Here is a 16,320-nt window from a genome sequence, read left to right on the forward strand (position 1 = left end):
CCAAATGACCATAAACCTTTGACAAACTAAGGCATAGATTATTTATGTCTTTATCATATTTAAAAAAAAAAACAGAAGACCTACCCACCCACCAGCTATAAAGCAGCAAATTACAGTAAGATCAGAATAATATTAACTGAATCAAGCTTTTTATATTTCTAAGATATACCAAAAAAATAAAATCTTTCCTCAAATACAGCATCTTTCAGATTTAGGGCTCACATAGCATGTTGTATTTGCCTAACTGTTATACTAGTTACTACTAGAACTGCTACTGAAATAAGGTTCCCCTCCCCCCCCCCCTTTTCAGGGCATCTCACTTGGAGAGATTTTTCCAGGAAGTATCAATGATGGCATGAATTCTTCAACACATAATGTAAACTTTAGCCAGGCTATAAGTCATGATGTGAATCTCCATGAGGCCATGTTGCTGTGTCCTAACACTACATTTAGAAGAGAACCAGTAGCAAGGACTTCACAACCACAAGAACCATTTCTGCAATTAAATTCTCCTACTACCAATCCTGAACAGACCCTTCCTGGAACTAATCTGACAGGACTTCTTCCCCTTGTTGGCAATCAGATGAGGAATCTAACAAGTCAAGATCTTCTACATGACCTCGATATAAATATATTTGATGAGATAAATTTAATGTCTTTGGCCACAGAAGAAGGTTTTGATCCAATGGAAGTGTCTCAGCTTTTTGAAGAACCAGATTCTGATTCTGGGCTTTCCTTAAATTCAAGCCGCAGTAGTACCTCTGTCACCAAGTCCAATTCCTCTCACTGTGTATGTGAAGATGGCGCTACAGGTTCTAATAGTGACCTTCAACCTTTCTCCCATGACTTGGAAGGGGCTGTAGGTGGCTACTGCCCAGAGCCCGATAAGCTTTGTCCCATGGATCATAGGAGTGACTCTGGTTTTCATGGGGATCTTGCATTTCAACACATATTTCATAACCACACTTACCACCTACAGCCAAGTGCTCTAGAATCCACCTCTAGATCTTTTTCACGGCATGGGAAGTCACAGAAAGTCAGTCAGTACCTCAATGACACAGACAGAAACTTAAGCCGTGATGAGCAGCGTGCTAAGGCTCTGCATATCCCTTTCTCTGTAGATGAAATTGTCCGCATGCCCGTTGATTCTTTCAACAACATGCTAAGCAGGCACTATCTGACAGATTTACAAATGTCACTCATCCGTGATATCAGAAGAAGAGGGAAAAATAAAGTTGCTGCTCAGAACTGTCGTAAACGCAAACTGGACATAATTCTGAATCTTGAAGATGATTTATGTAACTTGCAAGCCAAGAAGGAAATCCTCAAGAGAGAACGAGCTCAGTATAACAAAGCTATTAACACAATGAAACAAAAACTGCATGACCTTTATCATGATGTTTTTAGTAGGTTAAGAGATAATGAAGGTAGGCCAGTCAATCCAAACCAGTATGTTCTTCAGTGCGGCCAAGATGGAAGTGTTCTCATTGTACCTAAGGAACTGGTGACCTCAGGCCATAAAAAGGAAAACCGTTAAGGGAAAAAGAAAGTGAGAAGAAACTGAAGGTGGATTCCATTAAGATGTATATTATAAGGTATCAAACTGATACATGGCCATAAACTGCTTCAAAGTTTGGCTCAAGTATTAAATATCTTTTACTACTGCTACTCAAATCACTCAGGACTACATTTTGAAGTTTTTACGGCCACCTCTGTGGGAAATTTTGGGAAGCCACAACTTTTCATCAAGTCTGACTGCATTGTATGCAGGATTCAAAATACGTACAAAGAACAGGGTGACATGAAAATCTGACAGAAGTCCAGTAACATGGTCCCTTCAAAGAGCAAACACTGGATGTAAATTATTTTTAAACATTTTGGTTTTTATGACTTGAAATGCAATGTTAATTTAGCTGTTTTTAGTTTTTTAGCACTGAAGTAATTAGCACTGAATATATGGAGTCTTAAAACTTTCTGTGGAAATAAATTTTATATTTGAATTTGTAAAATTTTCTTATATAAAATTTAACCATATGTATTTGTTCTCCACAAAATCCACATTCAGGAATACAGGTGAGACACATAGCCAGTAAGAGCACATAGTGTGGGTTTTAATACCTGCATAAAAATCTATCAGACTCAGGCTAAACTAAAGTCACCGCCTTCGACTTACCCAACTTCTAAACCAAGATGCCAAGGAACAAAATTGGGGCTTCAATGCCTAAGGACAAAGACCTATACAGTTATAGAAGACTTTGCCTCTTGTAAGTAGAACAGAGCTACCTGCATAGAGTAGAGTTACCTAGCAAGTTAAGCCAGCCTGTACAAATGACTGCACATCTAGAACATGGACCTCTCCCCCAAAGGGTCTCACGTAACAATGTGAAAACATTACATACAAGAACACGAGCCAACAGTAGGGGAAGGGGGAAGTCAGTAGAGGAATATGGACTTTTACAACCAAAAAACTGGAGTAACTGAAACCACATGAGAGACTCTTAAATGCTTAAAACAGGAAAAAAGATAAACATCTGGTTAAAAAACAAATGGATTTGAAAACGAACTACATAGTTCTAGAAATAATGGCATTTGCGATGAAAGCTCAAAGAGCTTATTGCAACAGTAAGCTGGAGGTAATTTTCTGCAAACGTTGAAGGTTTGGCAACATTAACATGAGTACTTGTAGTCTAATGCTTAATTTCAAAATTAGAAGAGTTAATGTAGTCTAAAAGCTTTTATAAACAGAGCCTAGGCATTTCTTTCAAGACTAGATTTTGCCCAACAAAAAAGGTCCTAGACAGTTATTCTAGTCAGTTTTATACAGTAACTTACACTGGCTTTTTGTAAGAGAATACAGATTGTGATTGTAACTTGATTTCAGCTGCACAGAGGGCACATTTCCACAGAAATTACTTTAAATCTACAATTTAACCGTCCACAGTACCAACTTTACAAGCAGCTTTATCCATCCAATTAACCATATTGAAACAAGGTTTTCAGGGATGGGGATGTGACCTCATACCTCCAGTGCGTTCCCAAGTTATTTGGTATACAGGTTACAAATGCACATTTCAAGGGGGATCAGTAATGCTTACTCTAAAGAACTTAATTAACCCTTGGCTGCTTTTAAAGACATTTTCTGGTGGGCACCCCTTCTGCTCTTGAATCTGCAGTAGACAGGTGCAAACTTACATCCCAGTTTGAATTGGTCCCAACAGGAAATTAGTCTTACCTTTTTTACCTATGGGAAACAATGGTTAATCCTGAAGTCATTCCTCCAATTACAAAGTTACAAGTGAAGCAGTCTGGTCCACCAGCCAGATTCTCAGTATCTCATTTTTCCTTTTCCGCATAAAGCCTTCATATTTCAAAAGTAGCCATCAACAGGCATCTATGTTGAACCACCTTACAAATGCAATTAGATTTTCAAGTGTATGCAATCTCCATGCAACATGTACTAAAGAATGTCTGGATAATCTGGGTCCCTCTCAAGGCTGGCTTCAGTTCAGCAAGGACCTTTAGAATACAGCAGTCAGAAAATGCAATTTGCACACATCCAAGCCCTAGAACTACATAGCCTACATAGTACATGTATTAGAACTTAAATGCTTTTTATACATCTGGATCAGTCTTAATTTCCCCCTTCTAGCACCCTCAGAGAGATGAATTTCCCCCTTTCTTGGGTAGTCTACTCCCCTCACTGGTTTGACCAGTCACCCGAAAGTGTTACATTTAAGTGATCGGCGCAGTAATAAACAGTGGTGTCGTTAAAACTGACCGGGCCTTATCAGCCATCTAGGTACAGCCATTCCAAAGCTCAAAGATCAGATTTACATAAAATTTTGTGAAGAGTATGTTACCTATTTTTAGTACACTGGGATTAGCGTTTTCTACCTTTTTGGAAAGGAACCCACACTTGTGAACTACTAATTGTCATTACTAAATAACAGAAACAGGATTTAAGTTTTCTAAAATTAACTCAGTACTAAATACTTAGTACAAATTATAATTCCTTTCATACCATCTTAGCTTGTATTCATATACCAGTTATTGAAAACCTTACATGTGATAGAACCAGTTTCAAAAACTTCCAGTAAAGATTAACACTCTAACGTGGAAGCCAGCCCTCAATATGGCTCCCAATGATGCTAGCTTCTCAGTAGTCCTACAAGTAAACCCCTTCCGTCCACATGTGACCATTAGAATACAAGGTACTACTTCCAAACATTGATCCTACTGGGAGGGTTTTGGTTGCTCCAACAGCTCAGTATAGGAAAAATAGCCAGCGCCAACTTGCCAGCCCTGTATGTCCTAGTGAAGCTTTTCCTAACTGTAGCCTTGAGCTTCAGCAAGAATCACATAGCTAAGTTGTTTTCAAGTTGTTGACCTGCAAAATACTGTGTAAAGTAACAAATTCACTGTTGCTCCAAATCCTTAAACACTGAGGTGTAGGATTAAGCCTGATATAGAAATATAATGCTTCATACGCGAAAAAATGTTACTTCCTTCGTTTAGAAAACTTTTAAACTACTTTAAACCTCAAGTTCTAACAGAAAATTAACAGCTCCAATATACAACATACACACAGGGGAAATGCCTATGTTCATTACTCAACATTACCTACTTAGTTGCAGTAAGTCAGATCATTTCAGCCCATTGTGTACTGAATTGTTTTCTAATTTGTCCGATTAAGGGTTGGGTACTTCAGGTTATGGTGTTATACCTTCATTTACCTTCTCAGTTCGACTTCTTGGTAGAGCTGCATTTTTTAAAACCTTCAAATATATACTTACCTACTTTTCAAGTACTCTAACAAGTTTACAGTTGCTGGACGCATCTACTGTATTTTAAGCAAGTAACAGCTTAGCTCATCTTCTGTTAATCATCAGTTTGACTTACCTGTGAGTTACCTCATTATCAACCCCCCCCCAAAATGTTAATCAGTCTTACTATGTATCTTTCCTGTTATCTTTCATTGTTTCAGGTAAATATGTACAAGTAAAAAAGCTACTGCTTGTTAAATTCTGTCCACCATATTTAAACCTTTAAAAAGACAACCACTGAAAATCAGTTAAAATGCATATAAAGGTAATTTGACATTTGAGAAGCTACCATGACAGATTGTCTGTGCTTTGCAGTCACATTATTGGGATCGCTCCAGCTGTTTAAAATATTTGTAACAACGCCACCAGCAATGTTAAACATACAAGGTAAAGCCAGAAAACTAGAGCAGTATTCAAACGCTGAATGTACAGTAAATAAAGAATAGCATTTTATTAGGGACAGCCAATAATGTCCACAATGCTTTTCTTATTTGACTATCAATACTGAAAAATGGCAATATGCATAGCTTTGTGAAACTACTTTAAAAATCTAGGGGATGGCAATCTTAGACAACTGAATGTTTATAGAACAAGATTCACACATTTTATGTGTAAACATTACACCAAGTATTTGAATACAAAAGTGTTTATTTTATAAACTTTATATTTAAAATAGAATTTTTATCTGTCTACTCACAAAACCTAGTTTAAAACATGATACATTTCTCTCTAGCTTACTCGATGTTATACTCGTTTACAAACAATACTCAATTTGTAATTGTTTTATATTAAGAACCTGTACTAAATGAAGTTTGTATTTTATCAGATAACATTTCCCTTTAAACTTAAAGTGCTTTTTTTTAAATGAAGGCACCAACAAGAACTACTTTCAGATGGTACAGAATTTCTTATTTCTTGAAGACTCTGTGGTTGACCACTTCTTCATTAGTTACCTGCAGCAAGACACCTTCCTGCCAAAGGAAAAAAAAAGTATCTGAAGAAGTTTATCATGTTTGTCCAAAGAACCTAAATAACTTCAGTGGTGGTCTTAGGATCAAAGAAGACTCACTGGTGCATACAGAATATGCCCTGATTATCACATTCCTGAAAAGGCAATAAAGCCAGGCAAATCAAACTCTGATGACATTTAACAATTTCAGCAGCCAACCTAAATCTCTCCTATAAGGTAGGGGGGTGGGAAAGAATTACCACATTTAAACCCAAATATTTAGTACTGGATACATACAGAATTTATAATGTAGACACTTTATTCGTAGGTATAAACTATCATCTGGAAATAGTTTCAACCATTTTACCCTACCTTCTCCTGAGCCTGATCCTGATAAGCATGTAAAACTAGAACAACCATATAACAGAAGAACAAAATGTCTTTATTTTTAATAAAAACCACTAGTTCACTCAAAATGCTTGATCCAAGAAATGTGAATACAGAAGGGTGTAATGATGGGTACTTTCATGATTTATTGAACTTGCAGCCTAACTTTTACCTACCATTTTACTACCAACACCACTGAAGGAACCAAGAAAAGCTTTATTAATGATCACTTGGCTTGCGCCTCAGCTGTTGAAATGAAGCACTTTACAGTCTTTGTGGCAGCAGAATATACTTGTCCATGGTTCATATCAATGCTAAAATTCCAGCAGGGAAAAAAATGATATGTTAAGCACCTGAATCTTCATAGAGGGGGAGGGGGGTGGGAAAGAAGGAAAAAAAAGGGGGGGAAAAACAACCAAAATAATTTAAGTAAATGACAGATTGGAAAACAGGGTTTGTAAGATTATTCTCTTGAGTTTATAAATTGTTAAACTCAAATTTATAGCTATGTTAAACTACGTAAGAACCACTATACTGAAAGACCATTGAAGAGTAGTATTAGTTTATCTTTTGGGGAGGAAAATTAAGAAAGGAAAAGTAAATAAGATCTTACCTAAAGAAGTTTAACTGAAGCTTAGAACTATTTTGCTCTACACCCTCAGCTTTCGTTGTCATCCTTATAAACTACTGTAGTTAAAGCTTTGTAGAAACAGCACAGTTTTTTAAGACTGGCTGAACTTAGTAGCCGTCAAGAGTTCTCTTGTACTAGACCTGTATCCCTGAAGAGTACCTCGCTGGGGTTATTTCCTTTCCTTGCATTGAAGAAGCAGCATCTAAAAGATCTAAAAAGGTGTTTCTCTTTGCAGAGATATCCCTTAAGTTATCTAGATAATTTAATCCTGATGAATTGCAGACAACACACTTACATCTGACCAGCATTTATCTTACACAAATATAACAACAGCTTTGCAATGGACCTTAATTATACTACCCACTCCTTAACTTATTTAAAATAAAAAGTCTATAATTACACAATTTCCTTTAGAATTATTTTATTAAATCATAAATGTACAACAGCTTCTTAACTCTACACACGCACTTAAATTTTTTTAAAGGAAAAACGTTATGTCTTATTACACCATGATCCTGGCTAATAGCTTTTCAAAACTTTGAGAAAAATCTTAAAAAAGGTTTCACATGTCACCTGAAACTTACAAATTTAACATTATCAAAGAAGGAATGCTTCTACACTCTTACAAAGACCACTAGAAAGAAACAACAATTAAAAAGCTAAGAAACTGTCTCAAAGGCATTTTTTTTTTTTTACAATCCTTCCTCCACAGTAAGGTAATGTTATTAAATAATCCAATCCATTCACAAAATGGCTCTCTGCATCTGCTCTGGTGTCTTCTGCCATATCACTGCATATTTATGCATGACTGAGATAAGAGTTTCCTTAACATTGTTATTTCGATAACCTGAAGCTGTTCTGTTACCTCTGGGCTCTCATCCTCTCCTATTTATACAGTGAAGCCTGTTTCAACAGAAGTAAAGAGTAAAAAAAAAATAGGTTATGAAATTATCCATCTAACCAGATTTTAAGGAAAGATAACATGATCCTAAAAAGCTTTTACTCCTGGCAGCTAGATCTCCCAAGACAGTAATAATGTAAAACTCAAAAGCTACTTACCCATGGCAAATAGGAAGAAGCTCAATATCGGCTTCTCCCTCCATAACCCCCACTTCCTCCACTGCCTCCAGGACCATAGTTTCCTAGAAACAGCAAGAGAAAGCAAACTTACTTCTATTTTCCATAAGAAGCCTAATATGATCTATAGTTGATCTCTATTTTATAGATCTAGACTCCTTGAAACACACAGCTCATAACCTGTTAGTTACAGATAGTTAACCTACTACTTGGGAGATCAATTATCCAGACTCACAAAAGTTTAATTTTGCCCTTTACACTTATAAACACTTTACTGTGGCTATTCCTTTAGAGGATTGTCTACCTCAATCACTGGAGTCAGTACAGGGTTACATTAAGAGACATAAAACATTGGTTTAGTACTACTACAAACTTTCTCAAGACCTTAAACATACTTTTAGTAAATAATACCAATTTTTATTCAATTAACTTTCAAAAAGAGAATTCCTACAACTTTACACAACTTGTAATGTGCTCAATCTTCTTTGGCTTTTTCTTAGGGAGTAATCAGCCAAGGAAAAAGATCCCCACCTGAAATGTCTAACCTACTTTCCCAAGTCCTAAATATTTTATACCACTGAATATCCCACCATTTCAGTTAACAGTGAATTACAATGGAAGTATTACTCAAACTAGCAATCAGAAGGTCTTCCATTCTTAAAGTCATGAAAGAGTGTCCTTTAATCACAAAATTTAAAACAATCTAATAAATTACCTCCACCATATGGTCCCCCCATGTTCCTGCTACCACCAAAGTTTCCACTCTTCATTGGACCATAGTTAGAGGGTTGCTGGTTATAATTCCCAAAATCATTGTAATTTCCACTTCCATAATTTCCTGTGAAAAAATTGGAATGTTTTGCACAATGACCTTCAAAATAACATATTCAAGCATTAAACCAGCTAAACATAGTAAGCATATTTAGGACAAATCTCCCACAAAAACAATCATCAGAATAAATGCAAGATACCTATCTACAACTCTACAGTTTTTAAGACAACTACTGACAACATTGAAATGCAAAATCTCATGTGTTAAAGTCATTAATTCCAATCCATATTCCCACATAAAGGTTGCAGGTGAATTTATTACCTCCTCCATAGTTGTCATAACCACCTCCGTAGCCCCCACCCTGGTTGCCATATCCAGGTCCTCCACCACCATATCCTCCTCTTCCTCCTCCATAACCAGGGCTACCTCCAAAATTGCCACCTATTATAAAATAAGCTTTAAGTAATTACTTAATATTTTCAATGGCATTTGAACTGTCTTATCACACCCATTTCCAGCTTTCCAAAACACATATTTTTATAAACAAAATATTTGCTCTATGAAATCTCTTCCTTAATAGCCTCAAGGGCAGTATAGAGTACCTATCTTTGGTAAACATTTAGGGGCAGGGAGCATCTGTTCACAAACTGGATAAAAACCTTTACAGAGACAAACACTTGCAATGCCACAGCTCTCCCCTGACAGTAAAGATATTAAAAATCCTCTTGAAAATATCTTGAAACAGTTACATTTTTTGTAAGGATTGTGGGGGCAGACAAGAGGCATAGGCTAGTGGGACAAAAAAAAGCCACACACCCCTACTGGTCCAAAAGATTAAATTCTAAGGTTGTTTCCCCATGAATTCCCGTGTCTCTTAAATAATAAGCCCACTACACCCTTTTTCTGAGTAGAAATGGGGGGAGGACCAGAAATTAGCAAACTTGCATGTAATTCAAGAACATAAAATGACAGTTTTCCAATTATTGAAATACAAGAACTCGTCTTTCTCCTAATACCAAATTAGTATTTGGATTTCAAAGCAAAATTGATACAGGATATAGGATTAACTAAATCATGTTCAAGAAGCAGCAAAACCAGCATTCAGGTCTATTACTACCCTCAGTTTCTAATATCCCATTCTTAATAGGACATTTGTCAGTAAGTATTAAAAACTTTTCTGTACTCCAACAGAACATACATCGAATACATCACTTGTTATGGAACAGTGGCTCACAACTTTAGATGGGCCCAAGAATACAACTGTGTATTTTAAGAACTTCTTTCAGTTATTTATTTTTTAAACAAATTACCCTGGGAGACTTATCTTGGTAAGGGACTAATTTTAAGTTAACAGTTGACCTTAGTATCCTTCCCCTTTCATGTTGACCATAATCACATCTAGTGGTCTTTTTCAGGAAAATAGCATATAGAATACATCTAGATCTAATTCTTTGCCTGAGAAACAATGGGATAGCATGACAGCATCTTTAAATTCTCTATGAAATTCCCCCTAAATGATTTTGCAACTGGTACCTATACCTACAAGCAAAAATACTCTTTCCATAAGATATAAAACTAAGATGCAAATTATGAAGGAATAACAGCCAAATAACTGAACCACTAGCACCTAAGCCCTTTGCAAAGAGTAAAATGCAAAACGTTAAAAATATATACATTTAACTATACAAATCCACAGTGCTTGTATCTTTAAGTCACAAACTAAAATGCAGGAAAAACTGACCTCCAGGTCCTCCTCCATACCCATTATAGCCATCCCCAAATCCACGACCACTTCCATATCCATCTGTTAGAGACAGGAAAAAAAATTGTATTATACCCCGTTCACCCTAGTTATAATTTCTTACCCTCCTTTCCTCTGCATTCTTTATTAATACCTCTAAATGAGAATTATTAGAAACTACCCTCCTTGTGCTAGAACAGTGGTGTTACCTTCTTAAAATACAGAAGTGTATATAATTAAATCTCATTAAGAATAACTAATTTGGGGGCTTGGACTTAGCAAGACTCAATTGTAAGAGATTCCATTTATTTATAAGAATGACACTGGGTGGGGCAGCAGGTTTTTCTGTTGGCACTTCATCACATTAGTAATTCGAATGTATCTGAAGCCCGAAGATTTAACTGATACACACCTTTTAAAGCCTATACACAAAGCACCCACGATATCTTCACTTCCATTCAGGGGTACCCTCTTTTTTAAAGCTAGCTGCAATATCTTTAACTTTTTTTTTTTTTTTAAGGTTACTACCCTAAAAGGAACTCTGCGATTATCTTGGATTACAATTTTTAAGATGATTATGTTTTTAACTATACCTCCCACCTGGCCAACCAATTTAGACTATCCCACCAAGATACAATCTACTTAAGTATTAGAATAACTTTTAAAAAATTAGATTGTATTTCCTGAATCTAATACAAATTGAATGAATTTTTAATTGAGCATATGCACCCTTTTAACACTCAGAACTCAAACTTACCAGATCCTCCTCTAAAGTTACTTCCTGGTCCTGGTCCAAAATTTCCACCACCGCCACGAGAATCTCCAAAACCAAAGTTGCCTGTAGCAAATGCCCAGGTTAGTAACAAGCATTTACTGCAGTAAGTTTTAAAAAGAAAATTAACAGGAGTTAAAAGTTACCTCCTCTTCCACTTCTAGAACTTTGGACTTCCTGCATTTCTTGTCTAGACAGAGCCTTTCTTACTTCTGCATTATGACCATTGATGGTATGGTATTTTTGCACTGCAATGAAAAGTTCACACTCCATTTTATCAACATTATCAGTAAAAAACTTGCACAATCTACGTTTTAAAAAAAATTAACAAACCTACAACCTTATATATAAAGAGTCACACACCTACTACTTATAGACACTTACACACAATCTTATCCACAGGATCATGATCATCAAAGGTAACAAATCCAAAGCCTCTTTTCTTTCCAGACTGCCTATCGGTAATTATCTCAATGGTATCAATCTTCCCATATTCCTCGAAGTAATCTCTAAGATGATGTTCCTCAGTATCTTCTTTAATTCCACCAACAAACAGCTTCTTCACAGTTACATGAGCCCCTGGTTTTCCAGATTCCTAAAATAATGGGAGACAAATATCTTAACAGAAGAAACCAAAACATGATTGAAAGCACACTATCTGGGTATCAAAAACAGCTTATATCGTATGATAATGCACCAGGCAGAGCAACAGCTTACGACTAAGAACCCAGTTTTTTCAAAAATATGCAAATCTTAGGAAAATTAGAGTAGAAAACTGACAGCTTTAACAAGATACAAAACTTAATTCTTTCAAAAGTTAGTTTAATCTTCAGTAGGACAGAATATTCTTCATTTATTGTACAAAGTTATATTTTGCTCACCTCTCTTGCAACAGCACGTTTTGGCTCAACCACTCTCCCATCAATTGAATGAGGTCTTGCAGCCATGGCAGCATCAACCTCAGCCATGGATGAAAAAGTTACAAAACCAAATCCTCTTGATCTTTTGCTTGCAGGATCCCTCATAACCTTAAAACCAAAAGGGAAAACTTTAGCACCTCATTTCATTACTTACAATTACTAGCAATTTAGAAGACTAGCAGTTTTCACAATGAACAAAGACATTAAAATAATTTTCTCCATATTTTACTCAACATCTTAAACACAGTAGCCCAACAGCTTAAAGACTAGTATCTGCAGACACTTATATAACGTACCACACAGTCTGTAAGTTTTCCCCATTGCTCATAGTAGTTCCTCAAACTTTCTTCTGTGGTTTCAAAGCTCAAGCCACCAATAAAGAGTTTACGGAACTGTTCCTTTTCTCTCTGCAAAGGAAAACACCATTTCAATTTTTATTTACATTTCCTCTTTGTATACAGGAAATTAAATTCTTAAATATGAGGTGACCTGCTGGCAGAGTACCTTTTTCCTCTCCAAAGGAACAGTTTCTAAAGTTTTCTGGGGGGGAAAAAAAAAACTTACATCAAATTTAAACCATATGTTAAACTGCATATTAGTTGTGTTACACCAAAAAAATTGCCCCAGCTGATCTACACAAATTTCAAAGTCATTAATGCTCGATCTAAATTTACTTGACATTAAATTTTGGATAAATTTACCATCCCTTTATAACTTTCTGAAGAGAGAGGAATAAACCTATTCTTTGGTCATTGAAGGTTTAAAGGACTTTTATCAAAATTTGCATTCAATCCTATTGCCCAAAACAAAGAAACTGGCTTTTTAAAACACGCATTGTAAATATACCGTTTTAACATAGAAACTGTTGGTTCTTTACTTATAACCCATAATTTACCATTTCAGGATTCAGTGTCAAACAGTGACATTTCCTTTCCCTTTACTGCTCCCTCTGGTGGCGATTCTAATGTAGCTCAATTAAAAAAAAAACCCACATCACTGAGAAAAATCATTCTTTCTCCATAGACCAACTCTTCATGGGGGGGGGGGACTTAAACATTCAATAAATGTACCAAAATATCCTTACAAAATCTGCCTCTTTCTTTTGAGCAAGGCACAAATGACTTTTATGACCAATGGTGGGTGTTTAGAGCTTCCAAAGTTTTTAACATACCTGTTTTTTTTGTGTGTGGGCACCCTTATATTTGGTATTTACAGAATACAAAATAATCTGAATTATTACTGAACCATAAATGCAGTAAATGTTTGCAGTAATCTCACTTTTCAAAAACCGTAAGCCTTTAAATGATCAGTTACCTACTCAGTAGTTTTGCATTACAATTTACACTTCATGGGCGGGGGGTGGGGGGGGAGAACACCCACAAAAACTCAGGTGTACTGGCCTTAATGGCCATCTGGCAAAATACACAACACAAATATCTCTAATTTCACAAGTGTGTGGGGGGAACCTAAGCTGAAAAATTTTAAGCCCCATAAACCACCAAGCAAATATGTTGCATTAGCAGCCCTGTATTTTTTGACTGTCCGTTAAGATGGGTTATACTGTTTTCAGAGAACTAAGTTAAAAAATTAAACTATTCAGAAACCAGAATAAATCATAATGTACAGGAGCAACAATTATTAGTGTATAATACAAACCAAAGGTCAAATATTTTCCATGCAACAGGAAATACATTATTAGCAAATAGTATTACAGCTCTCTAACTCCGTTCTATGCAGGTTTCTTCCTCCAGCAATGAAATTTCAGAACAGCTCAAAATATACAGTAATAAGCATTCAATTAAGTTTTTTTTTCCTTGCTGCACAGTTCTCAGAATTGTGAAAAATTTTTTAAAGATCAAAAAACTATCAAGTTCCTAAAACACTCAAATAGCTCTTTGAACGATTATCTGACATATTGATATTTAAATTAAGCTTATCTAATTAACGTTAAATCGGTCTTTTACAACCCACATTACACAGTTAAAAAAAAAAAGCATTTACAATAATTTTTACACATCACTAACAAAAGGCAAAAACTCATTACTTACCTCAATTTTTTCCAAACTTACCCGATGTCCACTATCGATTACAAACAAAGTTATTTTATAAGTGTGCTTAAGGTCAAAGAAAATACCCAATCAGGCCCCCTTCACTTGAGACCTTATTCTTACCAATGTAATGATCAACCATCATAGCAAACAGATGAGAAAAGCAAATGACAAAGTTCAAATACACAGTGGCCCAGCTGTTACTCGAAACGAAGGACTGAACCACGTTTTAACCAAAGAACTACAGATAAAATCATTTTTCACTTTCCTCTTAACTTCTACCGTATAGCAAGAACCGCTGTATTACCCAGTAAAAATTAAGTTCCCCAGCAAAACTATTATTTAAAATATGAATAAATTCTACAGTTCAAAAGAAATCCTTCAGGAAAATATAGAATTGTGAAACCAACACCCCCCCCAACCACCTTCCCCACTGCCACCCACAGTCGGTACTAACTTAATGGCTCCCAATTTTTATTTTCTAAAAGTTTCCTGCGATTCAACTAGCTTTTTAATCACCGCAGACCCAGATGAAACCGTTATTCAAAAAAAAAAAAAAAAAATAAAATAAAAAACAAAACCCCCCCCCGACGGCTGAAAAACAAAATATTCCCTTTGTAGTACGATTCGACTTAAAAACTGGGCCCGATACCCTCGGTGGTTAAGTTTTACCTCCTCCTCTTAAACCGTGCGCACCAGCCCCGGGGAACCGACTCCCCCACCCGCCCGCTCTTCGGTGTGGCTTCTGAACGCAATGGCGCCATTTCATCGAGGGGAAGGGAAAAAGCCTCTAACGAGGTGCGCAGGACTTTTAAAGATCCAAGCTCACAAAACACTCGGAATCCACCTCGAAACGGCATGAAAACAGCCCGAAAAGAAAGAAAAATAGTTAACCACTTCTATTCTTCGACAAAGAAGTCAAACTAGCAGAAACCAGAGATTGAAAAGAAAAACGCTGCGAGGAAGGAAAGGAATGAAAATGGCGGCCGCCAAATCCGGTTCCCGGGAGAAGGGAGGGGGAGGGGGAGCTCCGCAGCCTCGCTCAGGAGAATCCGAAGCCCGCCGAAAAGCTCAGATGGGGGGACGCCGGGGCCCCCAAATCAGCGTGCTTTGAAGAGGGAGTAAGAATTCCCGCCTCCGCGCCCCACTTTTCGCCGAAGGAGGGCTGCGTCCGCCATGTGGAAGTTCCCCATCCCCCACCCCCAGCAAAGGGAAATGGCGCCGGCAGGCTGAGGGTGGGGAAGGCACTGTTCAATCAGGCCTCCGCTAACGAACCCTCTTCAAAAATATCCTGAAATCAACCGCTTTTGAAGTGGCCCAATTTCATCGCCGCTCTCAGACGGAGGCGGGTGGCCGACTTCCACCGAGGCGCCAACGGCCTCGCCATGCCCTTTTCAAGAACTCATTGATTTCAAACCCGTTACCTCCATCGCGGACTCAGTCGCTTCAGCCCGATTTCCCGCAGCCGAGCGAGATGAGAGAGATCTCCGCGGACGAACACGAACCGGACTCGTCCTGGCGCTGTAGTGAGAACTGCCGCTGCTCGAGAAACAACACCGCTAAGAGCACCTCCACACGGGAGCCGGCGCTGCTGCTACTGCCGCTAGAGCCGCTGCCGCCGCTTTTCTAGAACCTTCCCCCCGACTAACGCGTCTTCCCCTACGTCAGGCCGTTGCGTAAACGCCCTAACCGCCGCCAATGGCGGGAACGCTCTACGCCCTCCTTACGCCAGGTACGTATTCCTCCCCCCTTGCAGCCAGTAGTAGTGCTTGACGTCACTTGCGTAAATGGTCTCAGTGAATTGCGGAAGGCTCGAGTCCTGCGTATTTCTCTCTCATGGAATTGGGTCCAGCCCCCGCCTTAGCGCAGGGCAGGTGAGAAACGGTCGCGCAGTTTGAAATTAACGCTGTCGGGAGGAGCTTAAAGCACAGCCCTAAAGTCCAGCCCCCTCAACCAGGAGGTGGTCCCTGCAGCAAAGCCTCTAATAATCCGCGCCTCGCCCCCCGCCCCTGATCTCCCGCCAGAAAAATCTTTGTAGCCTCCCCCTTGCGATTTCCCTCCCGTAATTCTCCCCCCAGCGCTGAGGACTGACTCGGCCCCTTCCGGAAACACCCGAAGCGACTTCTAGTCAACACGTTACACTTCACGCTCCACCAGCCTAACCCTGGCCAACGTCTTTGGGAGTCGACCCCTTGGGTTC

The 16,320-nt window shown here is 37.9% G+C and overlaps 2 protein-coding genes across 21 annotated transcripts in view; one reads left to right on the forward strand and one right to left on the reverse strand.

The window, feature by feature from the left end:
• The window catches only part of NFE2L3 (NFE2 like bZIP transcription factor 3), a 32,088-nt gene extending 25,840 nt beyond the window's left edge, over positions 1-6,248 (forward strand). The window contains exon 4 of the mRNA XM_026508008.4: positions 311-6,248. Within this exon, the coding sequence (XP_026363793.3) occupies positions 311-1,537 (1,227 nt within the window). The 3' untranslated portion in view covers positions 1,538-6,248. The remainder of the gene's footprint in view (positions 1-310) is intronic.
• HNRNPA2B1 (heterogeneous nuclear ribonucleoprotein A2/B1) lies at positions 5,454-16,174 on the reverse strand. Of its 20 annotated transcripts, XR_008956416.1 has the most exons (14): positions 15,545-16,174; positions 12,577-12,612; positions 12,369-12,479; positions 12,034-12,180; positions 11,537-11,747; positions 11,299-11,400; positions 11,138-11,218; positions 10,381-10,443; positions 8,961-9,080; positions 8,583-8,705; positions 7,850-7,932; positions 6,773-7,693; positions 6,336-6,473; positions 5,454-5,794 (listed from the first exon to the last, which is right to left on the reverse strand). XR_008956416.1 is itself a non-coding variant. In XM_026508040.4 (12 exons), the coding sequence occupies exons 1-11, from the start codon at positions 15,548-15,550 to the stop codon at positions 7,871-7,873; spliced, it is 1,062 nt and encodes a 353-aa protein (XP_026363825.1). In that variant the 5' UTR covers positions 15,551-16,174; the 3' UTR covers positions 5,454-5,794; positions 7,850-7,870. The 20 variants fall into 20 exon arrangements, 10 of the variants coding, with proteins under 10 accessions (XP_026363825.1, XP_026363817.1, XP_048069050.1 ...); XR_008956419.1 differs by lacking the exon at positions 8,961-9,080; XR_003318512.4 differs by lacking the exon at positions 6,773-7,693.
• Positions 16,175-16,320: the final 146 nt, after the last annotated feature.

Source organism: Ursus arctos, unplaced genomic scaffold, assembly GCF_023065955.2.
Source record: "Ursus arctos isolate Adak ecotype North America unplaced genomic scaffold, UrsArc2.0 scaffold_3, whole genome shotgun sequence".
NCBI classification, from domain to species: Eukaryota; Metazoa; Chordata; class Mammalia; order Carnivora; family Ursidae; genus Ursus; species Ursus arctos.